Below are 23,864 nucleotides of genomic sequence, written 5' to 3' on the forward strand. Positions count from 1 at the left end.
CACACACGCAGATCCGTATTGCCAAGGACCACATTTATTGATATTTACACAGCAGACAATAGTGTGACGCATGCACCAGTTTATTGTATTTCCAGACTTGCTTTCGGCACAATTTACAGTGCACGCTAATCTGTTTTTTGTCAGACTTGAAATAGCCGAAATACCTTCACACTACGGAACTTCTATGGCTCTTCCGTTCGACAATCTCTCCGGCATTGGAACCATCATCTGTTTTCTCTTCGGTCACGCTCGGTTGACTTTTCTAGTTGGCACACTCATTTCCTCCATTACGCGCTGGCTCCATTACCCGCTGGCTGCTTCCCAAACAAACACACGTGCGGCTTGGCACGTGTGCTGTAAGTAACAAGTCACGCGACGTGACGCTGCGGCTGTGATTGGTTCGGCTCTGTGCTACTTAATTTGGATTGGCTGACCTTTTTTTTTTTTTTTTTTTTTTTTTTTTTTTTTTTAAGAGGACAAGAGCGGCGAGGTCTATCGCGATAGCTTAATTTCTCTATCGAGTAAAAGTTATATCGCGATACATATCGTTATCGTTCTATCGCCCAGCTCTAAGTCAACGTCCCCGACTCGCCGTGTGACCACAAAGGGTCCTTGCCACTTGGCGAGCAACTTCGAGCTGGAAGAAGGGAGTAATACAAGCACTTTGTCTCCCGGTGAAAATTGCCTAAGTCTAGCCCCTCTGTCATACAGGCGTTGCTGACGCTGCTGAGCCTGGAGCAAATTCTCCCGTGACAACCTCCCCAAAGTGTGGAGTTTTGCTCTCAGGTCTAACACGTACTGAATCTCATTCTTGGCGGGGCTCGGACCGTCCTCCCAGCTTTCTTTAATCAGGTCGAGCACCCCACGTGGCCTCCTGCCGAACAGCAGTTCAAAGGGAGAAAATCCCGTAGAGGCCTGGGGCACCTCCCGCACTGCGAAAACAGAGGGTCTAGCCAGTGATCCCAATTGCGTTCATCCTCGTTAATGAACTTACGAATCATGGACTTTAAGGTCTTATTCAGCCGCTCCACCAGCCCGTCCTTCTGAGGGTGGTAGACGCTGGTCCGAATAGATTTAATGCCCAGTAATTCGTATAGTTCCCGCAGTGTACGAGACATAAACGACGTGCCCTGGTCAGTCAGTATCTCTTTCGGGATTCCGACTCGGGAGATGACCTGAAACAGTGCCTGCGCCACACTCTTTGCAGAGATGGTGCGCAGCGGGACTGCTTCCGGGTACCGCGTTGCATAATCCACCAGGACTAACACAAAGCGGTAGCCGCGTGCACTCCGGTGGAAACGGCCCGATGAGGTCCATGCCAATGCGCTCGAACGGGACCTCTATGAGTGGAAGCGAACGCAAAAGGCGCTTTTGGTATGGCCGGCAGATTAACAAGTTGGCAGTCCGGGCAGGACGCGCACCAGCGGCGTACATCCGCTCGGATGCCCGGCCAATTAAAATCGGGCCGTTATTCCACTCCAGAGTTTTTTCGTATCCCAATATGCCCTGCCATGGGGTTATAATGAGCCGCCTGGAAAATCGTTTCCCGGCGGCCCTGCGGCACCAACCAGCTGGGTGTGCATCACCTCCGTGCGAGCGTCACGACTCACTCGGTATAACCTATCTTTCGACAAAATGAAGCGTGGGTAGGTCCGCACGGCTTCAGGGCGCACCACGTGACCATCAATCTCAATCACTTGGTCAAAGGCTGAGCGTAGGGTATCGTCACGAGACTGCTCCAGTGGGAAATCACCGTGGGGGGAACTTCCGGAGCCGGCGGGACTACCTGTGAAGGACTCGCCGTCTCCCCCTCCCAGAGTCAGTGTCGGACAACCCCGCGTCACCACTGAGCGCCGCGCAGACACTACATGCTACTAGCGGTCGTGACCGCACCCCCGCATACTGTCCCAACAGATGACAAAACCCCGGCCAATTTGTGCCCAGAATTAGGGGATGCGACAGGCGCGGGCTAACCGCAGCCGTTATTCTATGCGTTTTACCCTTATACTTCAATAACAGCGGCACTATGGGATACCTGTGAACATCACCATGCACACACCTCACCTCCACCCATTCTGCCTCCAGCAATGCCCCGGGGCGAACCAAACTTTGGTGCACGAGGGTCTGCGTGCAGCCTGTGTCCACCAAAGCATGGCGTATACCCCCTCGAGTCCTTACCGGAATGCTGTATGTCCCTCCCGGACCGGGAGAGGGCGCTGGAGCACCGGCAACGCGGAACACCTGCCCCACCTCCATCAGAGGACAGTCCCTCCTCAGGTGTCCCGGCTGTCCGCACTTCCAGCACTCCTGCCCCGGCGTCTGTGCTGCTCTCCGTGGCTCAGGGGCAGCGCTGCTTAGGTCCGGTCCCTGGGAAGGCACAAACGCAGCAAAAGGATTAGAAGGGCTCAACGCCAGCGTCCGCTCTGCCTGCCCTGGCACAGGCATCTGGCGCCTCGGTGCCGGCACCGGGGCTTGTCTGTTCGGCCTCCGGCCGCTGTCCCGGGCTCCCCGCTCTAGCGGCAAGGTGGTCCTCCGCCAACGTCACCGCCACCTCCAGACTCGCGGGACGGTGACACCTGACCCATCTCGCCGTCTCTGCAGGCAGCCCCTCCACAAACTGCTCCAGCACCACTTTGCCCACCAGCAGCGTCTCGCCTTCTGACGATCCCGGCTGCAGCCAGCCTACGGCCGCGTCATGCAGCTTCCGGGCCCAAGCAAACGGCCGATCCGCCACGGCCAGCCGACAGGCCCGGAATCGCCGGCGATGATCTTCAGCAGTGAGCCCCAACCTGTCCACCACCGCCCGGCTCACGTCCTGGAAGCTGCCCCTCGAAGCCGGCGGCAGACCCAGGGCCGCCGTCCGAGCCTCCCCTGACAACAGAGGCAGCAAACGCGGAGCCCACTCCGCCTGCGGCCACTGGCAGGCCTCCGCCGTGGCATGAAAAGTCTCCAGAAAAACCTGGGGGTCGTCCCCGTCCCCCATCCGGGGCACCGCCACCGACAGCGGTGGGGGCTTCGGCGGGTCGTGCCTGGTCGTGGCTCATCTTTGCCATCTCCGCCAGCATCTGCGCCAAATACTGCAAAGGCTGGGCGGGCGGCGCAGCCTGCGGGTCGGACATCCCCACACCGGCAGGCTCCTGGGTTTCGGCACCACTTGTGGAGTATACCAGGCCCAAGCACACACACACGCAGATCCGTATTGCCAAGAACCACATTTATTGATATTTACACAGCAGACAATATGACGCACAGACTGACAGCTCTCGATCCCAGCTGATGTGTGTCTCTTTTCCCTTAGCGCTCCTCCACTCCTCTCCGCCTCACTATATAAAGGGAAGGAAAACCACCATCAGTCCAAAATCGCCATCAGCTGTTCTTACCAGCACCGCCCCGTCGAGCTCACTGCACCACTCCTCCCCTGCAGCCGCGCCCCGGACCACACCTCCGCCACAAAGGTGTTGATTGCAGCTGACAGTGTCTGCAGACTTTGATAACTGTGTGTCACCCTCGTGGTTAATCAGAGGGAAATCTGAGTCAGTGTGGATTTGGTTGTACAGCTCTCACACATACAACCTGAACTGCACATTGTAAGTGTGATGTTCTTCAAATTTGAACAAAGTAAAAACTAAAAAACTTTGAAGTCACACAAGCCAAAATTTTATTCACAATCTTGAACTTTTACTACTTTTATCCCCAAAATGAGCTCACTTCGAATGTTTACCACAGCATAGCGTCCCCAGGCACCTGAGACGTTTGGCAGATGGTGAAACTGTTTATCTTTGTGAGGTAAGAGGGGCACTTGTGGATGAGCTGAAGGTATAGACCTGATGTCACTGTTTGGGTTCTTTGTCATTACAGGAGAAAGAAGTGAAAGCAGGCCGAAACCTCAGCACATGGATGACATCAACCAAAAACATCCAGCACCAGAAAGTAAAGATGAGCCAGCGGCGATCCCTGTGGAAAAGACTTTTCCTGCTATGAAGCAGCCCAGAAGACGCAAGCGCGCCAACGGGGAGGAGAGAAGCTTGAGCTGTGACCAGTGTGGAAAGACCTTTACTCTGATTGGTAGCTTAAAATCACATCAGCTGATCCACACCGGTGTGAAACCATTCAGCTGTGATCAGTGTGGAAAGACCTTTACTCTAAGATGCAACTTAAAATCACATCAGCTGATCCACACCGGTGTGAAACCATTCAGCTGTGATCAGTGTGGAAAGTCTTTTACTCAGATTGGTCACTTAAAAGCACATCAGCTGATCCACACAGGGGTGAAACCATTCAGCTGTGATCAATGTGGGAAGACCTTTACTCATAGATGGAGCTTAAAATTACATCAGGTCATCCACACTGAAGTTAAAGCTTTCAGCTGTGATCTGTGTGGAAAGTCTTTTACTCAGATTGGTCACTTAAAATCACATCAGCTGATCCACACAGGGGTGAAACCATTCAGCTGTGATCAATGTGGGAAGACCTTTACTCATAGAGCCAGCTTAAAAAGACATCAGCTGATCCACACCGGTGTGAAACCATTCAGCTGTGATCAGTGTGGAAAGTCTTTTACTCTAAAAACTCACTTTAACAGACATTATATGATCCATGTTGGAGGTAAATCATTTGTCTGTGATCTGTGTGGAAATTCTTTTACTGGGATTAGTAGGTTAAAAATGCATCAGCTCATCCACTCTGGAGTTAAATCATTTGTATGTGGTGACTGTGGAAAGGCTTTTACTCACATGACTGGCTTAAAATCACATCAGCGCACCCACTCTGGAGTTAAATCATTTGTATGTGGTGACTGTGGAAAAGCTTTTACTCGTATGACTTGCTTAAAATCACATCAGCGCACCCACTCTGGAGTTAAATCATTTGTATGTGGTGACTGTGGAAAGGCTTTCATCCATTACAAAAGTCTATTGAGCCATCAAAAGACCCACAAAGTGTCCTCCTGTGAGAAAAGTGGCAGACCAATGGGACATTACCCTGACAGGGTTCATTTGAACACAGTGGGAGAAACGGGGGTTCTGAACAAAAGTTCTTCTGGATGCTGCGTCAAACTTAAAAAGCTTGAGATCAGGCTTCACAGAATTCAGCTTTAATTTCCTGAGAAAGTCAGAGCTTCACTGTCTTTGTAGATCTAGTGAAAACATGAAAGGGTGCAAAAAGAGGCACTGTGGTACTGCATGATGAAGTCAGAAGTGACAGAGAAGTATGTGAGCGTGGTTCAGGACATGTTTGTGTGGTAGCAGTGACTACCACACATACTTGGGTTGAAGGTGGGGGCAGGATTACATCAATTCTGAGCCCCTTCTTCCTTTTTCAAAGAGAGGGCAATACTCAGGAAAGGATGATGACAATAGAGCTGCAAGACAGGATGGAAAGAAAAAGAGTTTAAGAGAAGATCATGAATGTTGTGAAGTGATCGAGCCGCGATTACAAAATCTTAGCTTATGGAGTTAGTTATCCCAACACAAGTTTAGCAAGTTACACTTCACTGGCTGTGTCCACAAACAGCATGCAGAGCAAACATTACTCCCATCATCTGATCACAAGAAAAGCAAAATGTCAGAAGAGTTCACCTTCTGGGTCAAACTGTCAGACCTGTTACTGTTTATTTGGCTGTTCATTGTGAGGTAATTATCAGTGTCAGTGCTGCGCCACTTCTGTTGTAACTCACAGGAAATGTGTTTTAAATGGGCTCTATTGTCTTACAATATTGTGTGAGTCTGTTTTGCTCCAGAAGGACACAACCGTTCCTGCAATTTTTAATGTTACAGTAAAAAAAAGTAAATTCATAAATTTGTGTCATTTTAAACAGGCAGTATGTGGAAAATTACACGTGGGTAAGAATATATTTAATGTTTTCAGTGGTCTGTTTTCTTACAGGATGTGAGTGTGTTTTGCTCCATGAAGACACAAACCTTCATTTTTTGTTATGTTGCAGTAAAAATATTTTTATTGTAAGTCATATATTTTCGTCATTTTATCCAGGCAGGATGTAAAAGATTAACTGAATCATATGAAAAATAAAATGTAGAAAGATGTGACGTATCTTTCAGGGTTTTTTTCTGAATAATTACACACTGCTTAAAATTAATTGCAGTATAATTATTTGTTTATTTCTTCCTCTGTAAGAAACTGACTTGCTGTCCCTTTGTTCCCGTGTACCTAAGTAATTGTGGGTAATATCTAGATGCATGCTCAATCATCCAGGTAAGGAAATCCCAGAAGTTGATTCTGTTCATCTGGACGTAGCGTTTTCAGTGGGACAAACGTTTCGTAACTCATCCCAGAGACTTCTTCAGTCTCAGCTGACTGCAGGTTTCTCCAATCTTATAAACACTTGCATAATTTTTGCATAATGAATGAACAATGGGCTGTGAGGTCAGTTCCTTGATCATTAGCATGCAAAGTGTCATTACCACTGATCACTAAATCCACTATTGGAGTGTACATTGTCCGCTCCATTCATAGCTGAATGCATCACATTTACTTCTTCACATTTTGTACCAGAAGATTTACCAGCCTTTAGAAGACAGTGGTCCCGAACCAGAAATGGTAAAGTCGCTGTGTATAAGAGCAAGAATATTATATAGGGTTTATCTGACAATATAAATGGTACTTGATTAAATATTAACAGCAGTACTAGGTAGCAGCCTGACCATTGATTCAGATTGAATACATAATTTTCTCTGGGAGCAGGCCTGTCGTCTGGAACATGCTTTATATTTACAGCATGGAGGGCATCCGGGTGGGTCTTTATAAATTGCTTGCAAGTAGTCTTAAGATGACACTTTGCAGATCCCAGTGCCAACACTTCTCATAAGCCTTCACCCTTGTGTACTTCTGCTCTGTGCTCACTTGACAAGTTGTTTCAGATAGTGGTCCGTCTTGGTAGTGATGGTGAGATGAAGCCTTGTGATGAACTGAAGCTTTCCATCCAACTGGTCGACTCATGGTTCGAAGCATTGTGATGATTCATTTGGAATTCATGACGACGTTTATGTGAAGCGTAGTTTGAATCTTTGTTTGCTGCTGGTTCGGTCAATATTGTTTGGAGAGAGATCAAACAGCTTTAGAATCGGTGCAAAAAGGGCGTAAACACAAAGCGCGGACCCGCCGAAACATCAGAATCAGCGAGCTGTCGGCTTTCAGTCCCGACCGTGTCCATGTCCACGTACGAGCCGTCGGGTGAGAAAGGCGACATCTCACTGCTTCTGATCCGTCGGAGGCTCTGTGCTTTGTGTTTATGTCTTTGTGCAGAATCTGTGTTCCTGCTCTCATTTACTGCTTTAGCTGTTTGGTGGTTGTTGAAATTTTGTGAGGTTTAACCTGAGATTCTGGCATTTCGGGCAAAATACATTTATATAAAAAAAATTGATTCAGGATTTTAATGAATCGATATGACGTTATCCAAGAATCGATTTTAATCGATCATCAAAACCCACCCCTAGTAACTGTGTAATGCTTATGTACATCTGGATAATGACACAAACTAGTGTGTGGCGCTTCACTTTTTAATAAACTAAAAGACAGAAATCAGATTATAGGATCTGTAGTGTTGTTTATTTATATTATGGTTCTTATCATTCGTGATATTTATTACTGTGTGCATACTTTATTAGAAGAGATGAGATTTTAAAAAAATCTCTTCCTTCTTCCAATCAGCTGTGTTTTGCTGCCCATTTTATTTCGAATCTGGCGCGAACCGGCGAGCCAGTTACTGAATCAGTCACTGCATACGTAATCAAAGCGAGCCTCGATACGCGCTTCACAAAAACTCGCCGAGATTACCCGACACAGGTAGTGATGGTAAATTTGATACTTTTTACTGAATCGAGTTTTAATGAGTCACTCACCAAAGTGAATCGGCTTTTTTGAGTCATTTGAGTCACTGAGTCAGTTGACCAGAGAGTGCAAAAAAATGTACATTTTCACTCAAACTTAATTTGTTTCTCTTTTCATGTAAATCCCACTGCTAAGATGAATGATTCTAAAAACAATTATTTTATAGAGCAAAAAAAGAGTAAAAAAATTTCTAAAATTAAGCAATTTCCTATCAAAATTGCTTAATAAACATTTATTTTGTTTATTTTTATTTTATTAGTATTTTCCTTAAATGTGTTAAATATATATTTTCTCATCTAAATGTCCACTGAAATGTGAGCCTGGGGGCGGTAATGCGCTTTAACCAATGTTAAAGCGCATTGAGTAGAAGCTCAACCAATTGGTTGAGCTTCTACTCAAGGTCTTTTCTTCCAGTTCAGAGCAGAAATGTTTTTGTTAAGATACTGGATGTTGTGTTTTTCTCCACAATTTTAATTATAAGCTAGATACATTGCTGCTAACAGCAACAGGGATGAGTCAGTGAGTCAGTTGGACTTGTGAATCATGATTCATGAGTCAGTAAAGTGATTCTCCAGTATTGAACGATTCGCGCATCACTATTGATGATGTAATGTGATGTATCAAATGTGATACACTAAGTATCACAGGGTTGAAAAAATAAAGTCTCAGTTCTTCACTTACATATACATTATGACAGAAATCTTTATTGGCATGCGACCACTGTTTTTTAATTAAGACATTTACAGAAATTCACATTTTCATTCAAATTGTGCAAATATCAGCAAATTACAAACATATATCAATCGAAAAAGGCGTTTTTGAAATTTTTTAAATGGGAAACATTTCAGTGTTAAACATTAGGCCAGAAAAACGTCAGAGCGTGACGTCCCCCCTCTATAGAGGTCTGCATCAGCAGTTTAGATGCTGAACCTGATCTGTGTTTAGCTGTGTTGTGATCATAGTGATCATAATACTGTCAGAGTATTGGCCAAAAATGTTTTCTAGACTAAACAACATAAAAAACTAAGCGCTAAAAACTAATAATTAACATTATTTTAGCTGTTAGCTTACACACACAAACTAACAGCTGTGGCTGTTTTGAAACCTTTGTCTAAACTGACAGTTGGCCACATTTTCACTGGGATGTTTTCACTTCAGGTAAGAATAAAACTGGAGACAATTCTTGAAAGAAAAGGAATCAATTGAAGCATAAACACATTCAGCACATCCTTTAAACACAACAGATTGTCAAAGGCAAGACTGCTGATTTACAAACGTTGTTTTCAAGAGTTCTCAGTGATGGTCCTTCATCAAACATCTTTGAACAGACAAATATGCTTATGGTCCATTTCCCCACCTCTAATAATACTGATACAGCATGTTTAGTCTATCAATTGTTTCGTAGACTAAACAAGTACAAGTGAGTCAAGTTGAACTAGTTCTTGTAATTAAGACTTTGTCCACCAGGGGTCAGCATTTTTCAAATCACAGCAGCGTCTGATCTGAGCTGACTGCATACAGAGACTGTTGGTGAAAACAGCCTAATGGTTAACTCTACGTCACTATGTTTTTACTTTGTTCTTCATCAGGTAGTAAAATAAGGTTTCTCTTTGTTGTGACTCTGAACAAAACAGAGTCCATCCTGGTTTGTGACGACGATACAAAGGCCGCGTGTCTGTAGCGCGTTAGCAGCAGTGGGTAGCTGTATATTGTAATACACAGAAAAAGAAGGCTCATGTGATTATTGCTGTTCTATCCAACTGTCCTGCGGATGATTGATGAATCCTTTCTTAACTTCCTGATTATTAAATTTAGTACAATTAATGAATCAATGTAATATTAACTATGTATTAGAGACGTTGGCAATGATGAGGTAAACTCAGCTGATGCCATGAACAAAGGTTATGGATGAGGCTCGGCTTCATTACACAGTCACCCGCAAAATAAAAAGACAGTAAGACACATATTCGTCCTCAGAATAAGAAGGTCAGAAAGTCATTCATGTCTAATCTACAGTAGCTGTTACATCATATCAAGTAGAAAAATTTAGATTTTTTAAAATCTATTTATAGGATCCGTTAGTTTAGTATTCATTTTTCTGTATCCACAATGAATTAGTTTATTTCCTGTTTCATTAAGTTGTTTGTTTCTTGTTATATTTGTTATATATTTTTATTGTTTTTGTACTTCACTGATGTTTTTGGTGCTTTCTTTTCACCTTATTGTAAAAAACCCTGAGAGTTTCATTGTCTTGGTGCATGCTCAATCATCCAGGTAAGTAAATCTCCAAAAGTTGATTCTGCACGTAGCGTTTTGTGGGAGCAGACGTGCACCATAAACCTACACATACGGATCAGTATTTAAGGTTTGACTCTCGTCATCCACTGGAGCACAAACTGGGTGTCATCAGTAACATAGTTCCCGAGTTCCTTCATCTAAACTCTCTGCTTAAGATTAAGGAACTGACCTCCCAGCCCTTTGTTCCTTCAGTGGGCTGATTTCAGTCATTATGCAAATGTACTGTTTATAAGATTGAAACCTGCAGTCAGCTGAGACTGAAGAAGTCACTTGGATGAGTGACGAAACGTTTCTCCCACAAAACGCTACGTGCAGATGAACAGAATCAACTTTCTTTTTTTTTACTTGAACAAAAGTACCAGCTGTTCAATATTTATCAGCTCAAAGTGTGACATGAACAGATTAGTTTCCCTCATGATGGCAGAACGATGCAGACAGACCAGCACAAACAAACGCCATCACACTCTATGGTGTGTAGACACTGCAGTGATTCAACCCTGGACTATAAACAACTCAAAGTCAAACAAAGTGATTAAAGTGTAGCACAGACCTCCTGATGGAGATTAGGGCAGCGATCGACAGGCCGATCAATACCAGTCCACACATAACAGCTGTAGTAATGACTGCAGTGTTAGAGCGAGCCCCTGTGGAAAAATGTGTAATGAAAGTACAGTTACTAATCATAATGTTGGTGATTATCAAAGAATGTACATGATCTTTATAAGTATAAACACAGCTGACTTAATACTTCATACTAGTTTGCGCACCAGAATATTACTGTAATCCCGACAGGCTTGTTTTACTGCTGAATTATTCAAAAACTGAAGTGTATGATGACTAAGTGACAGTAAAACTTGCTGCTGCATCAGGATTAGTTATGTTTTCTTTTTTCGTTCAACTGACAGATTCACTTCCTCAATAAGCTTTAACTTGTTAACTGAACCATGAAGAGAGAAACCTGTAAAAAAGTCCATTTCCCCTCCAATTGTTCCCCTCACAGTCGCTCACATGTCTTATTTTAGGAAATTATGAGTAAAGCTCACGTGCAGTAATAACACGAGGTCATAGCTGCAGAAACACTGATAGGTTCACTTTTGATACAGTTACACTGAATCTTTACTTTTACGTTATTGGTCTGTGTAGTTATGTTTCAACAGCAAACATTTCTGGGTGTGGGCGACCGTGGCTCAGGGGGTTGGGAATTGCATCTGTAACCGGAAGGTCGCCGGTTCGATCCCTGGGCTCTCTGTCCTGGTCGTTGTGTCCTTGGGCAAGACACTTTACCCTACTTGCCTACTGGTGTTGGCCAGAGGGGCCGATGGCGCGATATGGCAGCCTCGCTTCTGTCAGTCTGCCCCAGGGCAGCTGTGGCTACAACTGTAGCTGCCTCCACCAGTGTGTGAATGTGAGAGTGAATGAATAGTGGTATTATAAAGCGCTTTGGGTGCCTTGAAAAGCGCTATATAAATCCAATCCATTATTATTATTTCTGAGTAGAATAAGTCTTTGTCTGGCTGAATGTCCCCACTTTACAAATGCAATAATAAAAGCTCTGGCAGGTGCATGGTTACACATTTAGTCAGGACTCTACAGGTAAGAAGTTATTTGTTATGAGAAGTTGAGATTTTGGGTCATGTTGTTTCACTTTTTAAACCAATGCAAAGAAAATGTCCAAAATACACATTTAGTAGTTTATTTTATGCTTTTGTCCAATTATCCAAATTTATTTGCATAGCCACCCTGGGGCGCACAGACACTGGCGCCCTCTGACCACCACCAGTAGGCAATGGGTGAAGTGTCTTGCCCAAGGACACAACAACCGAGACTGCCCAAGCCGGGGCTCGAACCGGCAACCTTCCAATTACAAGGCGAACTCCCAACTCTTGAGCCACGATCGCCCAATGATTAATTAATTTCTTTAGAAATCTGGCTTTATCTGGTCATCAGCTGGGCAAGTTTCTCCCTGCAGTGTTTTATATCAGCTCGATCTTACCTTCAGTTATTCTCAGGTGGATGTGGGTAATGTGCGTCTCCTCAGCATTACTGAGCTTACAGGTGTACATCCCCTCCTGCTTTGTGGATAAGTCCTTTAGCATGAGGCTGCCTGACTTGGACACATTCTCCACCTTCTGCCTCCACCCGTCTGACACCGAGTAGGTGACGTCGGTCCAGGACTGGCTCAGGACGGTCTGAGTGTGGTTGAATCTCCAGAGGAGGGTGAAGTTGGTGAGTGAAGTGTTTGAGGGGGTGCAGGGGATTGTCACACCAGTGCTGGGACCACTGATATCAGCTGAAGGCATACAACGTAAATGATTAACAACAATATTAAAAACTACAGTCTTGGGAAATTACTAAGAGGTCCATGCAGCCCCAAGCAACACCGAGCCGAGGCGAGCACTCCCACACAGAGCGTCATGTATCCATGGTAATCAAAGGAGCTTGCAAAGAAAAGCATCTGGACTTCTTTAAGATACTTGAAGACGTTTTGCCTTAACGCCCACTCACATCCTGGGCCATCTGATCTCAGGAATTTGCATGATAAGGTGGGGCCAGGTTTCACAATGAACTCACCCGAAACTCTGGCTGATTGAGACCCACACCCAGTTTCACACCTTGGCTCAGGCAATTAGAGGATCATCAGGGGGTCCTTTTGTCCCTCTGTGGGGGGGAAACTCCCACTAGGTTTATATCTGGGACTCTCCACCATTTGACCTTAGAACTGAAGAAGCTTCTCGGATGAGAGGTGAAACGTCTTCAAGTAACTTAAAGAAGTCCAGACGCTTTTCTTTGCAAGCTCCTTTGACTACGATGACCTGGATGACTGAGAACCTTCACAGACATATCCATGGTAACCACATAGTGAACCCTCACCAGCCAAAAGACCCCAGCAAAGAGCGTTGTCCAACACTCATCAGTGATGTGATATTTGCTTGAGTTTTCAGGTTCTGTTGCCACAGCATCTTACAATGCAGAGAAGACAGAATGCAATTGGACGAGAAGCGAAACTTAAACTCACCGGCAAAAGTTAAGGATACAAAGTTTGTGTTTGGTGATTTTAATTCTGTAACAAAAAGCAGGAAAAATGGTAAAGAAGAGGAGTCCTGACTCTGAGGGACTCTCAGACAGCCATGAATTTGGGATATCAACAGGAACTCGTGATGTCGTCTACGAATGTCATCACACACCCACTGTTGTGCTTCACTTCTAGAACAAAACATCCAAGTCAATATCCTCAGATATTTGTAACAGGGTATCAGACTGATCCATGCTGCACTGTTCCTCCTGAAGCTTGGAGTCTTCCTAAAAGTATCGTAGCACGGACCTTCCCAGGATGGCTGAGAAATGTGAACCCTCTGGTTCCTCTGTGGATCCAGAGCACCAATCCGGAGGAGCTGTCCCCAAACCCCCACTGATGTCACCCAGGAGAAGCCTTCAAGACCCAAAGCCTAAAAGAACTTGAGTTGAATTTCATCCACCTCAGTGCACCAACCACCAAACAGCTTAATAAATACCTCAGTGACCTCTGCCCCGCTGGCAGACCAATCTTCCTGGTTTTCACTGAGCTCATATAGACCCCTGCAGCTGAGCCCTCCACATACTGATATATGTATGTTATTACTGATATTTAAAGAAATTCCTGTATTTTCTAACAGTGTTTTGATGAGAGAGAGCTCAACAGTTTTTTCTTCTTTTTTGCATAAACCACATCCAAAGTCCGCCTTTAACTTTTCTGCTTTTTGATCATTCTGGTGCGCCTTGTTCATCTTGACACTTTTTAAAGGTCCACAGTCTTTGTGTGGATGCTGCATTTTATCTGAAAGTGCACGGTGACGAAGATACATCACGGATAGAGATTTCCTTGCATTGTTTCATCAGGATAGACAAACAGGTTTTGTGTTTTTTGTTTGTTTGTTTTAATTTTACAGACAACATATTTAATGCAGTTTTCCTTCATATTTTTCCTAGTTATCTACGTCCCATCTGCAGTTCTCCTAGTTTGGTTGAAATACTCACATAGTCTCTGCAGAGTGGCTCTCCTCCTGTTCCTGCGAGTGCTGATGGTGCAGATAAAGAGCAGGTGATAAACACCGGCTGAAAGCATCTGAGAGCTGCTGATGTTGTAAAGCAGCTGCTCAGTCCGCTCGACTGTGGTGGTGTTAGTGAAGGTGATGTTGGATGGAGGGCTTGTGGACCAGGTGAGCTGAGGTTCAGGGTAGATCCCCTCTGACCTGCAACTGATCCTGTTTTCAACCTGATTCATTTTGACCTTATTAACTGGAGCTGCAACAAAAAATCACGGATCAAAAACTCATCATTAATCTGATGACAAAAATGAACACAAAATCTTCATTCATCTGACAGTGCACGGAGAACTGAGCTGATGTTCACTGCAAGTTTCTCCTACCGTCCACTTTTAGGTTGACAAATGACTCCTGGTTTCCCGTGATGGTGCTGGTGTGGCACTTATATCTGCCCTCATCCTGAACCTCCACACTTGTCAGCTGGAGTGAGGCATTTCCACTGGAGATCTGGTCCTTGAACAGTGAAGTCCTGTTTCTGTAGTACTGGTCCTGGTTTCCAAGCTGGTCTCTGCTGTAGTAGAATGAGTGGACATGAAGGTCTCTTGGTGTCTTAAACCAGTGGATGACGATTTCATTCCCAATCTTGAAACTGCACGGTAAGACGCATCTCTCCATGAAAACACAGGACACCTCAGTATCTGAAACATCAGAACAGACAAACACTAAAATTAAACACATACAGCGGCTTGCAAAAGTATTCGTCCCCTTGAACTTTTCCACAAACATGAATCAATTTTATTGGAATTCCACGTGAAAGACCCACACAAAGTGGTGAACACGTGAGAAGTGGAACGAAAATCATACAGGACTCCAAACATTTTTTACAAATAAATAACTGCAAAGTGGGGTGTGCATAATTATTCAGCCCCCTTTGGTCTGAGTGCAGTCAGTTGCCCATAGACGCTGCCTGATGAGTGCTAATGACTAAACAGAGTGCACCTGTGTGTGATCTAATGTCAGTACAAATACAGCTGCTCTGTGACGGCCTCGGAGGTTGTCTAAGAGAATATTGTGAGCAACAACACCATGAAGTCCAAAGAACACACCAGACAGGTCAGGGATAAAGTTATTGAGAAATTTAAAGCAGGCTTAGGCTACAAAAAGATTTCCCAAGCCTTGAACATCCCACGGAGCACTGTTCAAGCCATCATTCAGAAATGGAAGGAGTCCGGCACAACTGTAAACCTACCAAGACAAGGCCGTCCACCTAAACTCACAGGCCGAACAAGGAGAGCGCTGATCAGAAATGCAGCCAAGAGGCCCATGGTGACTCTGGACGAGCTGCAGAGATCTACAGCTCAGGTGGGGGAATCTGTCCATAGCACAACTATTAGTATCTGACCCACCTGGCCTTTTTGACAGCCACGTCTGGCCCATGTACCTGAAACATAAGAACATCTAACTTTAAAATATTAGAAATAAGCTTGCCTAAGAGTTCAGGCTGTGTTGAAGAATAAATATGGTCAAACCAAACGTTGACTTTCAAGCATGTTACAGTTGTGTAAATGCCGATTTTGCCCTATATGCTGTATTTCCATGAATGTTTGCAAATTCCTCAATTTTTCTAGTGAATTATAAAAACACGAGTGGTGGCTCAAAACCTTTACACAGCACTGTATACGTAACAGCTGCAGCACTTCTTCCTGCAAAGGTTACATGTTGTAACTTCGTACTGTTACTAGAGGAGAGCTTAAAAATTGTGTTGGACAGCCATTATTTCTGTCTTAATGGGCAACTCCCACTAGGGTTTAAATAGTGGGAGATTTACCCGAGGCACTGACCAGAGGGCAGCAGTCAAACAGGTGGTGGACGGGGTGCGAGAGGTCACCTGAGATAGTCCTGCTTTTTCTGACACAGGAGGATCTGGCCATGGCCTCCAGGGGTCGCAGAGGGCAGCCAGTGATTTTTGGGCAGTGTTAATTACCCTCTGAGCAGCCTGTTCTCAGTTGTGGCCCCTGCACATCTAGCTCCAAACACCCAGGCAGGAGGAGAGCACGCTCTCTTCTTGAAAATGGCTGTGAGTTCACTGCTATAAAACGACAGCCAATAAAGCAACTATGAGATGTGGTGGAACGGCAGATTCACATCACGGATCTGACAAATCTCCAGCAGCTGTGAGAAGCTATCAAGTCAACGTGGAACAGAATCTCAGAGGAGGGTTTCCAGAAAATAGCTGCGTCTTTGTAATGAAGGATGAAGGCAGCTCTGAAGGCAAGAGGACGCAACAAGATGTACCTGCTGGTGATGAGTGTGTGCAGGCTATTACATTTGTATTCATGTTGGACAGTCGGCTGTGATTTATCGAACTTCTCTTGTTTGAAATCTGCTCTTACGTTTGGTTCAGTTCACTAAGTGAAACAGATTTTGAGTGATGGGATTCTTAGTTTCGGTCTTTGTAATCAAACATTTTGACTGTAGGTCTCAGACATTATTAACAGGCACGTGCAGAGGGGGGGCTAGAGGGGCTTGAGCACCCGCCCCTTTCCTGATGAGTGCCCAAAGTGCCCTTTTGTTGAGGCAACTTTTAAAAGATTTTTTTTTGTGTGTGTGTGTGTGCGCGTGCGGAGTCCTGTCTGTGCCCCTCAACAATGTTATATTTAACTATTAATCACAGTTTTGCTAAATAAAAGGATCTGGCTTGCATCAGACGGCAGAACGCGCTGGTTACGAGCCGGGAACGAGCTCACAAAGAGCACGCACATTTTTAGCGGTCCAGAGCTGTAGGAGAAACACAAGTTAACTCAGAGACACAGACTGATGCGACAAACCCAGTAAGTAGGTGTACAGCGTACACTGTAGTGTGTAGCACCCAGGAGTATTAGCTTATTACGTACACGTTGGTAAGCTGTCTTGTGGCAACTGACGAACTGAAACAAACGAGCGTGCTGTGTGTGCAACAGCGCGACAAACATTACCTGTCCTTTTATTAACTGCACAAGTAGTGCTGGTCACAGCTGCTGGCTACCTGTGTAAGGCTGTCATGGGTCTGTAGCTCTGTCACCGTTTTAGGGAACATATTTAGTTTTAAAGTAAGTTTCCGGGCTTTTCCTGCCTTTCTGGAGGGATTATATTTCACTAAAAACGATCTAATATGCATGTCCACATAATTATGCATTATTATAATATTTTAAAAAACACACGCTGTATTTTAAAGAACATACATTAAGAAGCAGATTATATTAGATTTATATTTTAAATAAGACAAAAGTTGGATTTTACAGCAGTAAAATTATTGTATCTCTACAGTTTAAACATGTAATAAGCTTTGCCCTGCACAGAGTGGATAGTGAAACAAATGGAATCATCATAATGACATTATTTCATATTTATTACTTCCCCCTCCTCATTGCTTTATTATTGTAGCTCTAGTAATAAATAATAATGTAAGGATTCTGGATCAGCACCATGATGCCCATAGTATATACAGTATTCTGAAGAAGGTCTAAAATGTCACTGTGTGTGTTTTATTTTGATGGATTTTTAAAAAAAATATTACTCATGATATAACATTGTCCAGACATGGCTGGTAAGGACATGAGGAGGAAACAGTAGAGCTGTGTGAGGCTACTAAAGGCAGTGCTATAACATTTTTCTGTCATCATTTTATTACAGATTAAGTGCAAGAGTTGTTAGGTGTGGATAATTAGCTTATAGTTTATTGCAATAGCAAGTTGTGCTTTGTTCTCACATAGCAAGTGGAGAGTGATATATGAAAAGATGGGATGGAAGGAAGAAGAGAAGCAAAGAGTGATTCACAGGCAGAGTCTAAATTATTTCTCACAGTTTTTCGTTGCCTTATGGTTCAAAGCGCTGTCACCAATCTTTGCATTTTGTTATTATCTCATGACACTTGTTTAATCAGCTACCATCTCTCCTATGGACTTTTTAATGTCTACAGTCTCAGATCAACACAGCCCTGCCCACCAGCACTATCCACAGCAACCCCTCAACAGCAACGTTGTACCCATCAGGTAAAGCATCGGCTACGTTTGCTTTGCCTTGTTGCCCATATTAGATTCTTGATGAATGTGTTGTTGTTGTTATTCAGCCTGGTTCAATGTGCCCCTTTAAACCTCTCTGCACGGCCCTGATTATTAACATTGTGTCTAACCCTGAGTGTGAGCTTGTTATTACAGCCTGTACTCTTTTAATTATTGTAGATCTTTAGCTATGTTGTGTTTTGATATGCTGTATTTTTACAACCTAAATTACAGAACTTAGACTTCTGTTTAATATTTTGTAAGTGAAAGCGGGCGGACTGATTGGAAAGCAAACTGAAATGTTTAAAGTACTTAGAATGAGGTTTTCAGAAGAGGAAGGGAAAAAGGAAGTAACATTGATACTTGATCTTCGCAAATATTCAGACATAAGGACTTCAGTGTTCAGAGATTTCAGTTACTGATTATATTTACATGATTAACAAGCACAGTGATGCATGTCTCCTCTAAGCCCCAATAACCAAACTACAGTTTCCTCTAATAATCAAAGTTAACTATGGAGCCCATTCACTGACGTGCCGTCCAGACTCGTGTAACTGGCTTTGGCTACGAATAAAAGCCGAGATGTGCTTTTGCTGCTGTCCCATTGTAGTCGCTCAGGAAGAGGACGTCTCCCACCCAGCCCGACCGTTAACTTCTCCGCTTTAAAAGCATTTCCAGACCCACTGATAAATACGACGCATTACTCAAATCCTGACTGCGACATCATGTCTACGTTTAGATTTTTGTTCAGCCTGCTGAGATTTTCAGGGCTTTCCCTCCGTCGCAGGAAATCCCGTGTAGTCGGGCTGAGTTTGTTTCCTGATTTTTAATGTTTTTAACTAAAAAGTTTATGCGTCTTTTGAAGAACACAGACGCCAAGCTTCTTATTACAGCCTGTACTCTGTTAAGATGCTTATTGTAGATCTTTATTTTCGTTACTTCTAAGCAAAAGTTCGTTGGTTCAGTTCCAGCCAGGGATAATAAATAAATAGATAAATGAACAAACCCCGCCTTGTCACGAGGGAGCAGTAAATGCCTTCACGAAACATCGAAAGAAGTCCAAAGAAGTCCAGTCGCAGAGCCAAAGCGTGAAAACTGAATACAGTGAAAAGTTTCGACCAAGTTCCCCAAAATGTTTTTTTTTTTTTACAAACGCTCTGATCAACTGACAGCAAACATCTCACTCACCTCCATCTACAATCGTCAGAAAGATCCAGAGCAACAAATACGAGCTCCGTTGACGCACCATTACTGTTACTGTAGCCGTCGCATTGAAATGTAATTATTTTGTGATTGCAATGTTCAAACTTTGGTGTTTAATCTGGATTCATGTTGTGTTGTCGCCACCTACTGGTTGGCCTGAGTGTGGCGCTTTGTGGTGCGCATGCTTTGGGGTGATGCTCAATTAAGTGCACGTGTCACCAGAGACTGAAGGCTCCAGCCAGAAAGAGAATGCTGGCCTGTGTAAAGGGTGGAAATATAGAAGATATGGACTACAATTGCTCATGAATGTTCAGTAGAAAGGCGCACACGGTATGTTGGTGCATTTACTTTGTGTGTATGTTTTATTTGAGTTGTAATTTTTGTTCTGCTGATGTAATATCCGTGTTTTTCATTGATCGTTTCACCATAGTTTTTCACGGTGTTTGCTGGTGAAAAGAAGATTAAAATACTGGCTGAACATCAGTTGGAGCATGGCCCTTTATTCTACTTCGAACATGAAAAACCTTCAGGAGCAGTTAGTTACATTCTCCGCTGTGTCCCGCCTCCTCACCAGGGACCTACTGTCCACAGTTTTCTTTTAAATCAAATCAAATCACTTTTATTGTCACATCACATGTGCAGGTACATTGGTACAGCACATGTGAGTGAAATTCTTGTGTGCGAGCTTCACAAGCAACAGAGTTGTGCAAAATACAATAATGTAAACAAGCAAAATACAAGAATGGCTACATCTGAAATAATAGTATATGCATTTCTGGATGTGTATACTAAATATTTTTCTACACGTGTGTGTGTGTGTGTGTGTGTGTGTGTGTGTGTGTGTGTGTGTGTGTACACATATTTTACAAATTAAATAGAGTAAACAATAAATAAAATATATAAAAATATACAGAGTTGAGACATGTGCAAAACAGTGGCATTACTGTACAGTATGGAGTGCATAATGTTAAAGTTCCAGTAGTGAAGCTGAGGTGTCTATGAGGTGTTCAGCAGTCTGATGGCCTGGTGGAAGAAGCTGTCTCTCAGTCTGCTGGTACGGGACCGGATGCTGCAGAACCTCCTTCCTGATGGAAGCAGTCTGAACAGTTTATGGCTGGGGTGACTGGAGTCCTTGATGATCCTCCCCGCTTTCCTCAGGCACCGCTTCCTGTAGATGTCTTGGAGGGAGGGAAGCTCACCTCCGATTATCCGTTCAGAGCACCGCACTACTCGCTGGAGAGCTTTGCAGTTGTAGGCGGTGCTGTTGCCATACCAGGTGGTGATGCATCCAGTGAGGATGCTCTCAATGGCACAGTGATAGAAGGTCCTGAGGATGCGGGGGCTCATGCCGAATCTTTTCAGTCTCCTGAGAAAGAAGAGGCGCTGCTGCGCCTTCTTCACTGTTTTGTTTGTGTGTACTGACCACGTAAGATCCTCAGCCAGATGTACACCAAGGAACCGGAAGCTGCTCACTCTCTCCACAGCAGCGCCGTTGATGGTGATGGGGGTGTGTACTTCTCTGCACCTCCGGAAGTCCACTATCAACTCCTTTGTCTTTGCGACGTTGAGGGTGAGATGGTTGTCTTGACACCAGTGGGTCAGGGCGCTGACCTCCTCCCTGTAAGCCGTCTCATCGCCGTTGGTGATAAGACCCACCACTGTAGTGTCGTCCGCAAACTTCACAATGATGTTGGAGCTGTTAGTGGCCGTGCAGTCGTAGGTGTAGAGTGAGTATAGTATAGTTTACATGAGGTGGATGAAGTCAAAGACAAAGCTCCCTGTAGTCAAAGTTTTTTTTCATTAACGTTTTCATTAAAATCATGAAAGTTATGGTGCAGTGACTGTTTTTATGTTTCTTTAAATTCAGAACCATAATTCCTGCTGCAAAGGTTAAAAAGGGGCCTGTTTACACATGCAAGTGAAGTTACGGGCATGAAATACACTTCAGACTGTGTTACAGGTCAAAATGAATAATATGCGATATTCAACTCAAAAACAAACTTATTAAATCTGCGGGGGTTTTTGTAACTTGTCGTGTTATTTTCTGTTGAACACCCATTTGCATATTTCGTCACCAAAAACTCTCCCAAACAAACCAGAAAATGTTGCAGGATCATCGGATTAAACATGTAACTGGTTTTCAAAGCTGTGGGACAAATCTGCAACAGAAACAAGAAAAATGATTTAATGTGATGGGTCCTGCAACACTGACGCACCGACGCATGTATCAAGCTCACATAGCAAAGCCTGCGTGCGTCGCTTTAAGAAAAAGTCACGTGATCGACACAGCTGCAGTATCGCTCATTGCCAACGACCCAATCTGTGTTTAAAAGGTTCCGCATCTGTCAACGGAATGAGTCGCCACCAAAAAACACAAAATTACTCTCGCAAAGATTAAAAAAAAAAAAAACACACATCTCTCCATAACAAAATGGAGCCCGAAAGAAAAAGAAATGTTTCTGCTGTGTGGGATCATTTTGATCTTTTAACTGCAAATAAGGTAATAGTTTGTCTGTCTTTGTTTCAGTGTAATCTATCAGAATAGGAAAAACAGCAATGTGACTTGAAGCGTAAATTATTTATTTCATTTTATGCAGGTTAAATGTCGCATCTGTTCTGCGGAGCTTTCTTACACAAACAAAAGCACCTCCTCAGTGTTTAGGCATTACAGAGCCAAACATGAAAATGAGGAGACAAACACACCGAGGATGAACACTGGTAGGCCTATATAGACACTGAACATCTTTATCATCATTTGTTTTAAAAATTAATATGTGTTTTATTATTTTTATCTAGGAGGACTGCTCTGGACCAGGCAGTCCTGAATTTTATTATAAAGGACTGCCAACCCCTTAGTATTGTGGAGAGAGAGAGAGAAACGGAGAGAAACATTCCAAGATCAGAGGATCCTTTAGCGTACTGGGTGGAAAGGAAGACATCTTATCAGAACCTTTTCCACCTGGCTTTACAGTTTTTGTGTACCCCAGCTTCATCTGTGCCTGTGAATTTTCCAAAGCTGGGGAAATGGTGCAAAAAAAAATGCAATAGACTGAATTCAAAAACATTGGATAAACTTTTTTTTCTGAATAGAAATTTATAATAAACTCTGAGTCAAATGGGTAATATTACATTCACAATACTTTCATTTTAATTTTCACTTAATGTCATTCACAATATATTTGTAGAGTATAAAATAAAGATGTGTAAAATATTTGCAATGTAAAAGATATAAAATGATTCCATGGAAAGTACAATACCTTACAGTGTACAAGTGTGACTTGGCCATTGAATCAGTGTCTGTTGTGAGTCTCAAGTTGCCTGCAATGGTATTTAAGGTCCAGCAGGTGTCAGCATGGAGCAAAACAGCAACACTGTGTCGACACAGCATGGATACAGTTTGTGCTGAAACGCTTCACGAGGCCTCATCTACCCATCGCTACACGAAACCGAACATGACCGTATTCAGTCATAGTCCCCTGACCTGTAAAGCATCATCGATGCAAGCAGCATGTAAATTCAAAAGACGGCATAATATCATTTTACCTCTTTTCTTCGTCCAGTGCAGAACCACACCAGCTGCTGTCGCTGATAATGCAATGACCAAAATGTGCTTTTGGTATATAGGTTTTGCCTTCTGCACTTAAGATGCGTTTAGATGAGGCCTGCTGGCTTTTAATTCAATCACCATTTCCTGCACAGCTGTCACATGACTACACTCAGACATCACGCAGACTTCATTACAGGGAGATAAAAGATTAAAGATCTGCTTAATTGCAAAGAAAGCCTTTCAGATGTATCTTTTAGAAAAGTTCAGGGCTGCAGTGAGTGTGAGTCCAGGTCACATGCCCCAGCAGAGGGAGTGTTCGCCCAGGGTGCCAAACAGGCTAGGACCGCCACTGACGCCACAAAATGTTGAAGTCCTTCTCTTAAAGCTCTTTAGCCTTTTCGGTTAGTGTTCATACTCTTTCGCTTTTATGAGCAGTCTGTAGTTCTGTAATTTGCTCAGCATCATCTTCTTCCACTGCAGTAAGTGGTACAGCATAGTGCTCTTGGAGATCTTTGTCAACCGTCTTGTGAGTATAGTTAAATGTCATTTAATGGTCTGTGTTTAGATTTCAAAATCCTTAAGTATTACTCTGGGGTTACTGTTGCATATACTTTAGCTGTAATGACATTCACTCTTAATGCAGATGCGTTTGTACTGAAAGAACCCTGCGAACTTCACTCATAGTTCGACCTTAAACAAGCACACAGAACTCTTCCCTAAACTACAAAGCATCACTTTGAAGTACAGTAGAAATTAAGTTACCTTTGATGAACATGTTATAGAAACTTATTGTGGATCTTTCAACTTGCCTTACACCACTCTCATTCTACTTTTAACACTGTCCTTTGTTAATTTCCACCTTACTCCAGTTGTATACAGTAGTTGCTGCTGTGCTTGGCTGCTTGTGAG

At 43.6% G+C, this 23,864-nt stretch overlaps 2 protein-coding genes across 4 annotated transcripts in view; one reads left to right on the forward strand and one right to left on the reverse strand.

Annotated features, from left to right (window-relative positions):
- The window catches only part of LOC113029472 (zinc finger protein OZF-like), a 132,694-nt gene extending 126,882 nt beyond the window's left edge, over nt 1-5,812 (forward strand). For both annotated transcript variants that reach the window (XM_026180356.1, XM_026180357.1), the window contains exons 3-5: nt 3,299-3,587; nt 3,727-3,786; nt 3,859-5,812. In XM_026180356.1, the coding sequence (XP_026036141.1) occupies nt 3,894-5,096 (1,203 nt within the window). In that variant the 5' untranslated portion in view covers nt 3,299-3,587; nt 3,727-3,786; nt 3,859-3,893 and the 3' untranslated portion in view covers nt 5,097-5,812. The remainder of the gene's footprint in view (nt 1-3,298; nt 3,588-3,726; nt 3,787-3,858) is intronic.
- A 2,717-nt stretch (nt 5,813-8,529) lies between these two features.
- Nucleotides 8,530-19,536, reverse strand: LOC113029475 (V-set domain containing T-cell activation inhibitor 1-like). Of its 2 annotated transcripts, none has more exons than XM_026180360.1 (6): nt 19,394-19,536; nt 14,549-14,863; nt 14,158-14,424; nt 12,137-12,433; nt 10,694-10,787; nt 8,530-9,547 (listed from the first exon to the last, which is right to left on the reverse strand). In XM_026180360.1, the coding sequence occupies exons 1-6, from the start codon at nt 19,452-19,454 to the stop codon at nt 9,400-9,402; spliced, it is 1,182 nt and encodes a 393-aa protein (XP_026036145.1). In that variant the 5' UTR covers nt 19,455-19,536; the 3' UTR covers nt 8,530-9,399. The 2 variants fall into 2 exon arrangements, with proteins under 2 accessions (XP_026036145.1, XP_026036146.1); XM_026180361.1 differs by having other exon boundaries at nt 19,212-19,453.
- Between the last annotated feature and the right edge of the window lie 4,328 nt (nt 19,537-23,864).

Source organism: Astatotilapia calliptera, chromosome 9 (genome assembly GCF_900246225.1).
Source record: "Astatotilapia calliptera chromosome 9, fAstCal1.2, whole genome shotgun sequence".
NCBI classification, from domain to species: domain Eukaryota; kingdom Metazoa; phylum Chordata; class Actinopteri; order Cichliformes; family Cichlidae; genus Astatotilapia; species Astatotilapia calliptera.

Coding starts and splice junctions, on each gene's coding strand:
- LOC113029475 (XM_026180360.1), bottom strand. CDS start 19,454: ATGGTGCGTCAACGGAGCTCGTATTTGTTGCTCTGGATCTTTCTGACG. Junction 14,864..19,393: donor TCTGACGATTGTAGATGGAG/GTGAGTGAGATG, acceptor CTGATGTTTCAG/ATACTGAGGTGTCCTGTGTT. Junction 10,788..12,136: donor CCACCTGAGAATAACTGAAG/GTAAGATCGAGC, acceptor ATTTTTCCACAG/GGGCTCGCTCTAACACTGCA.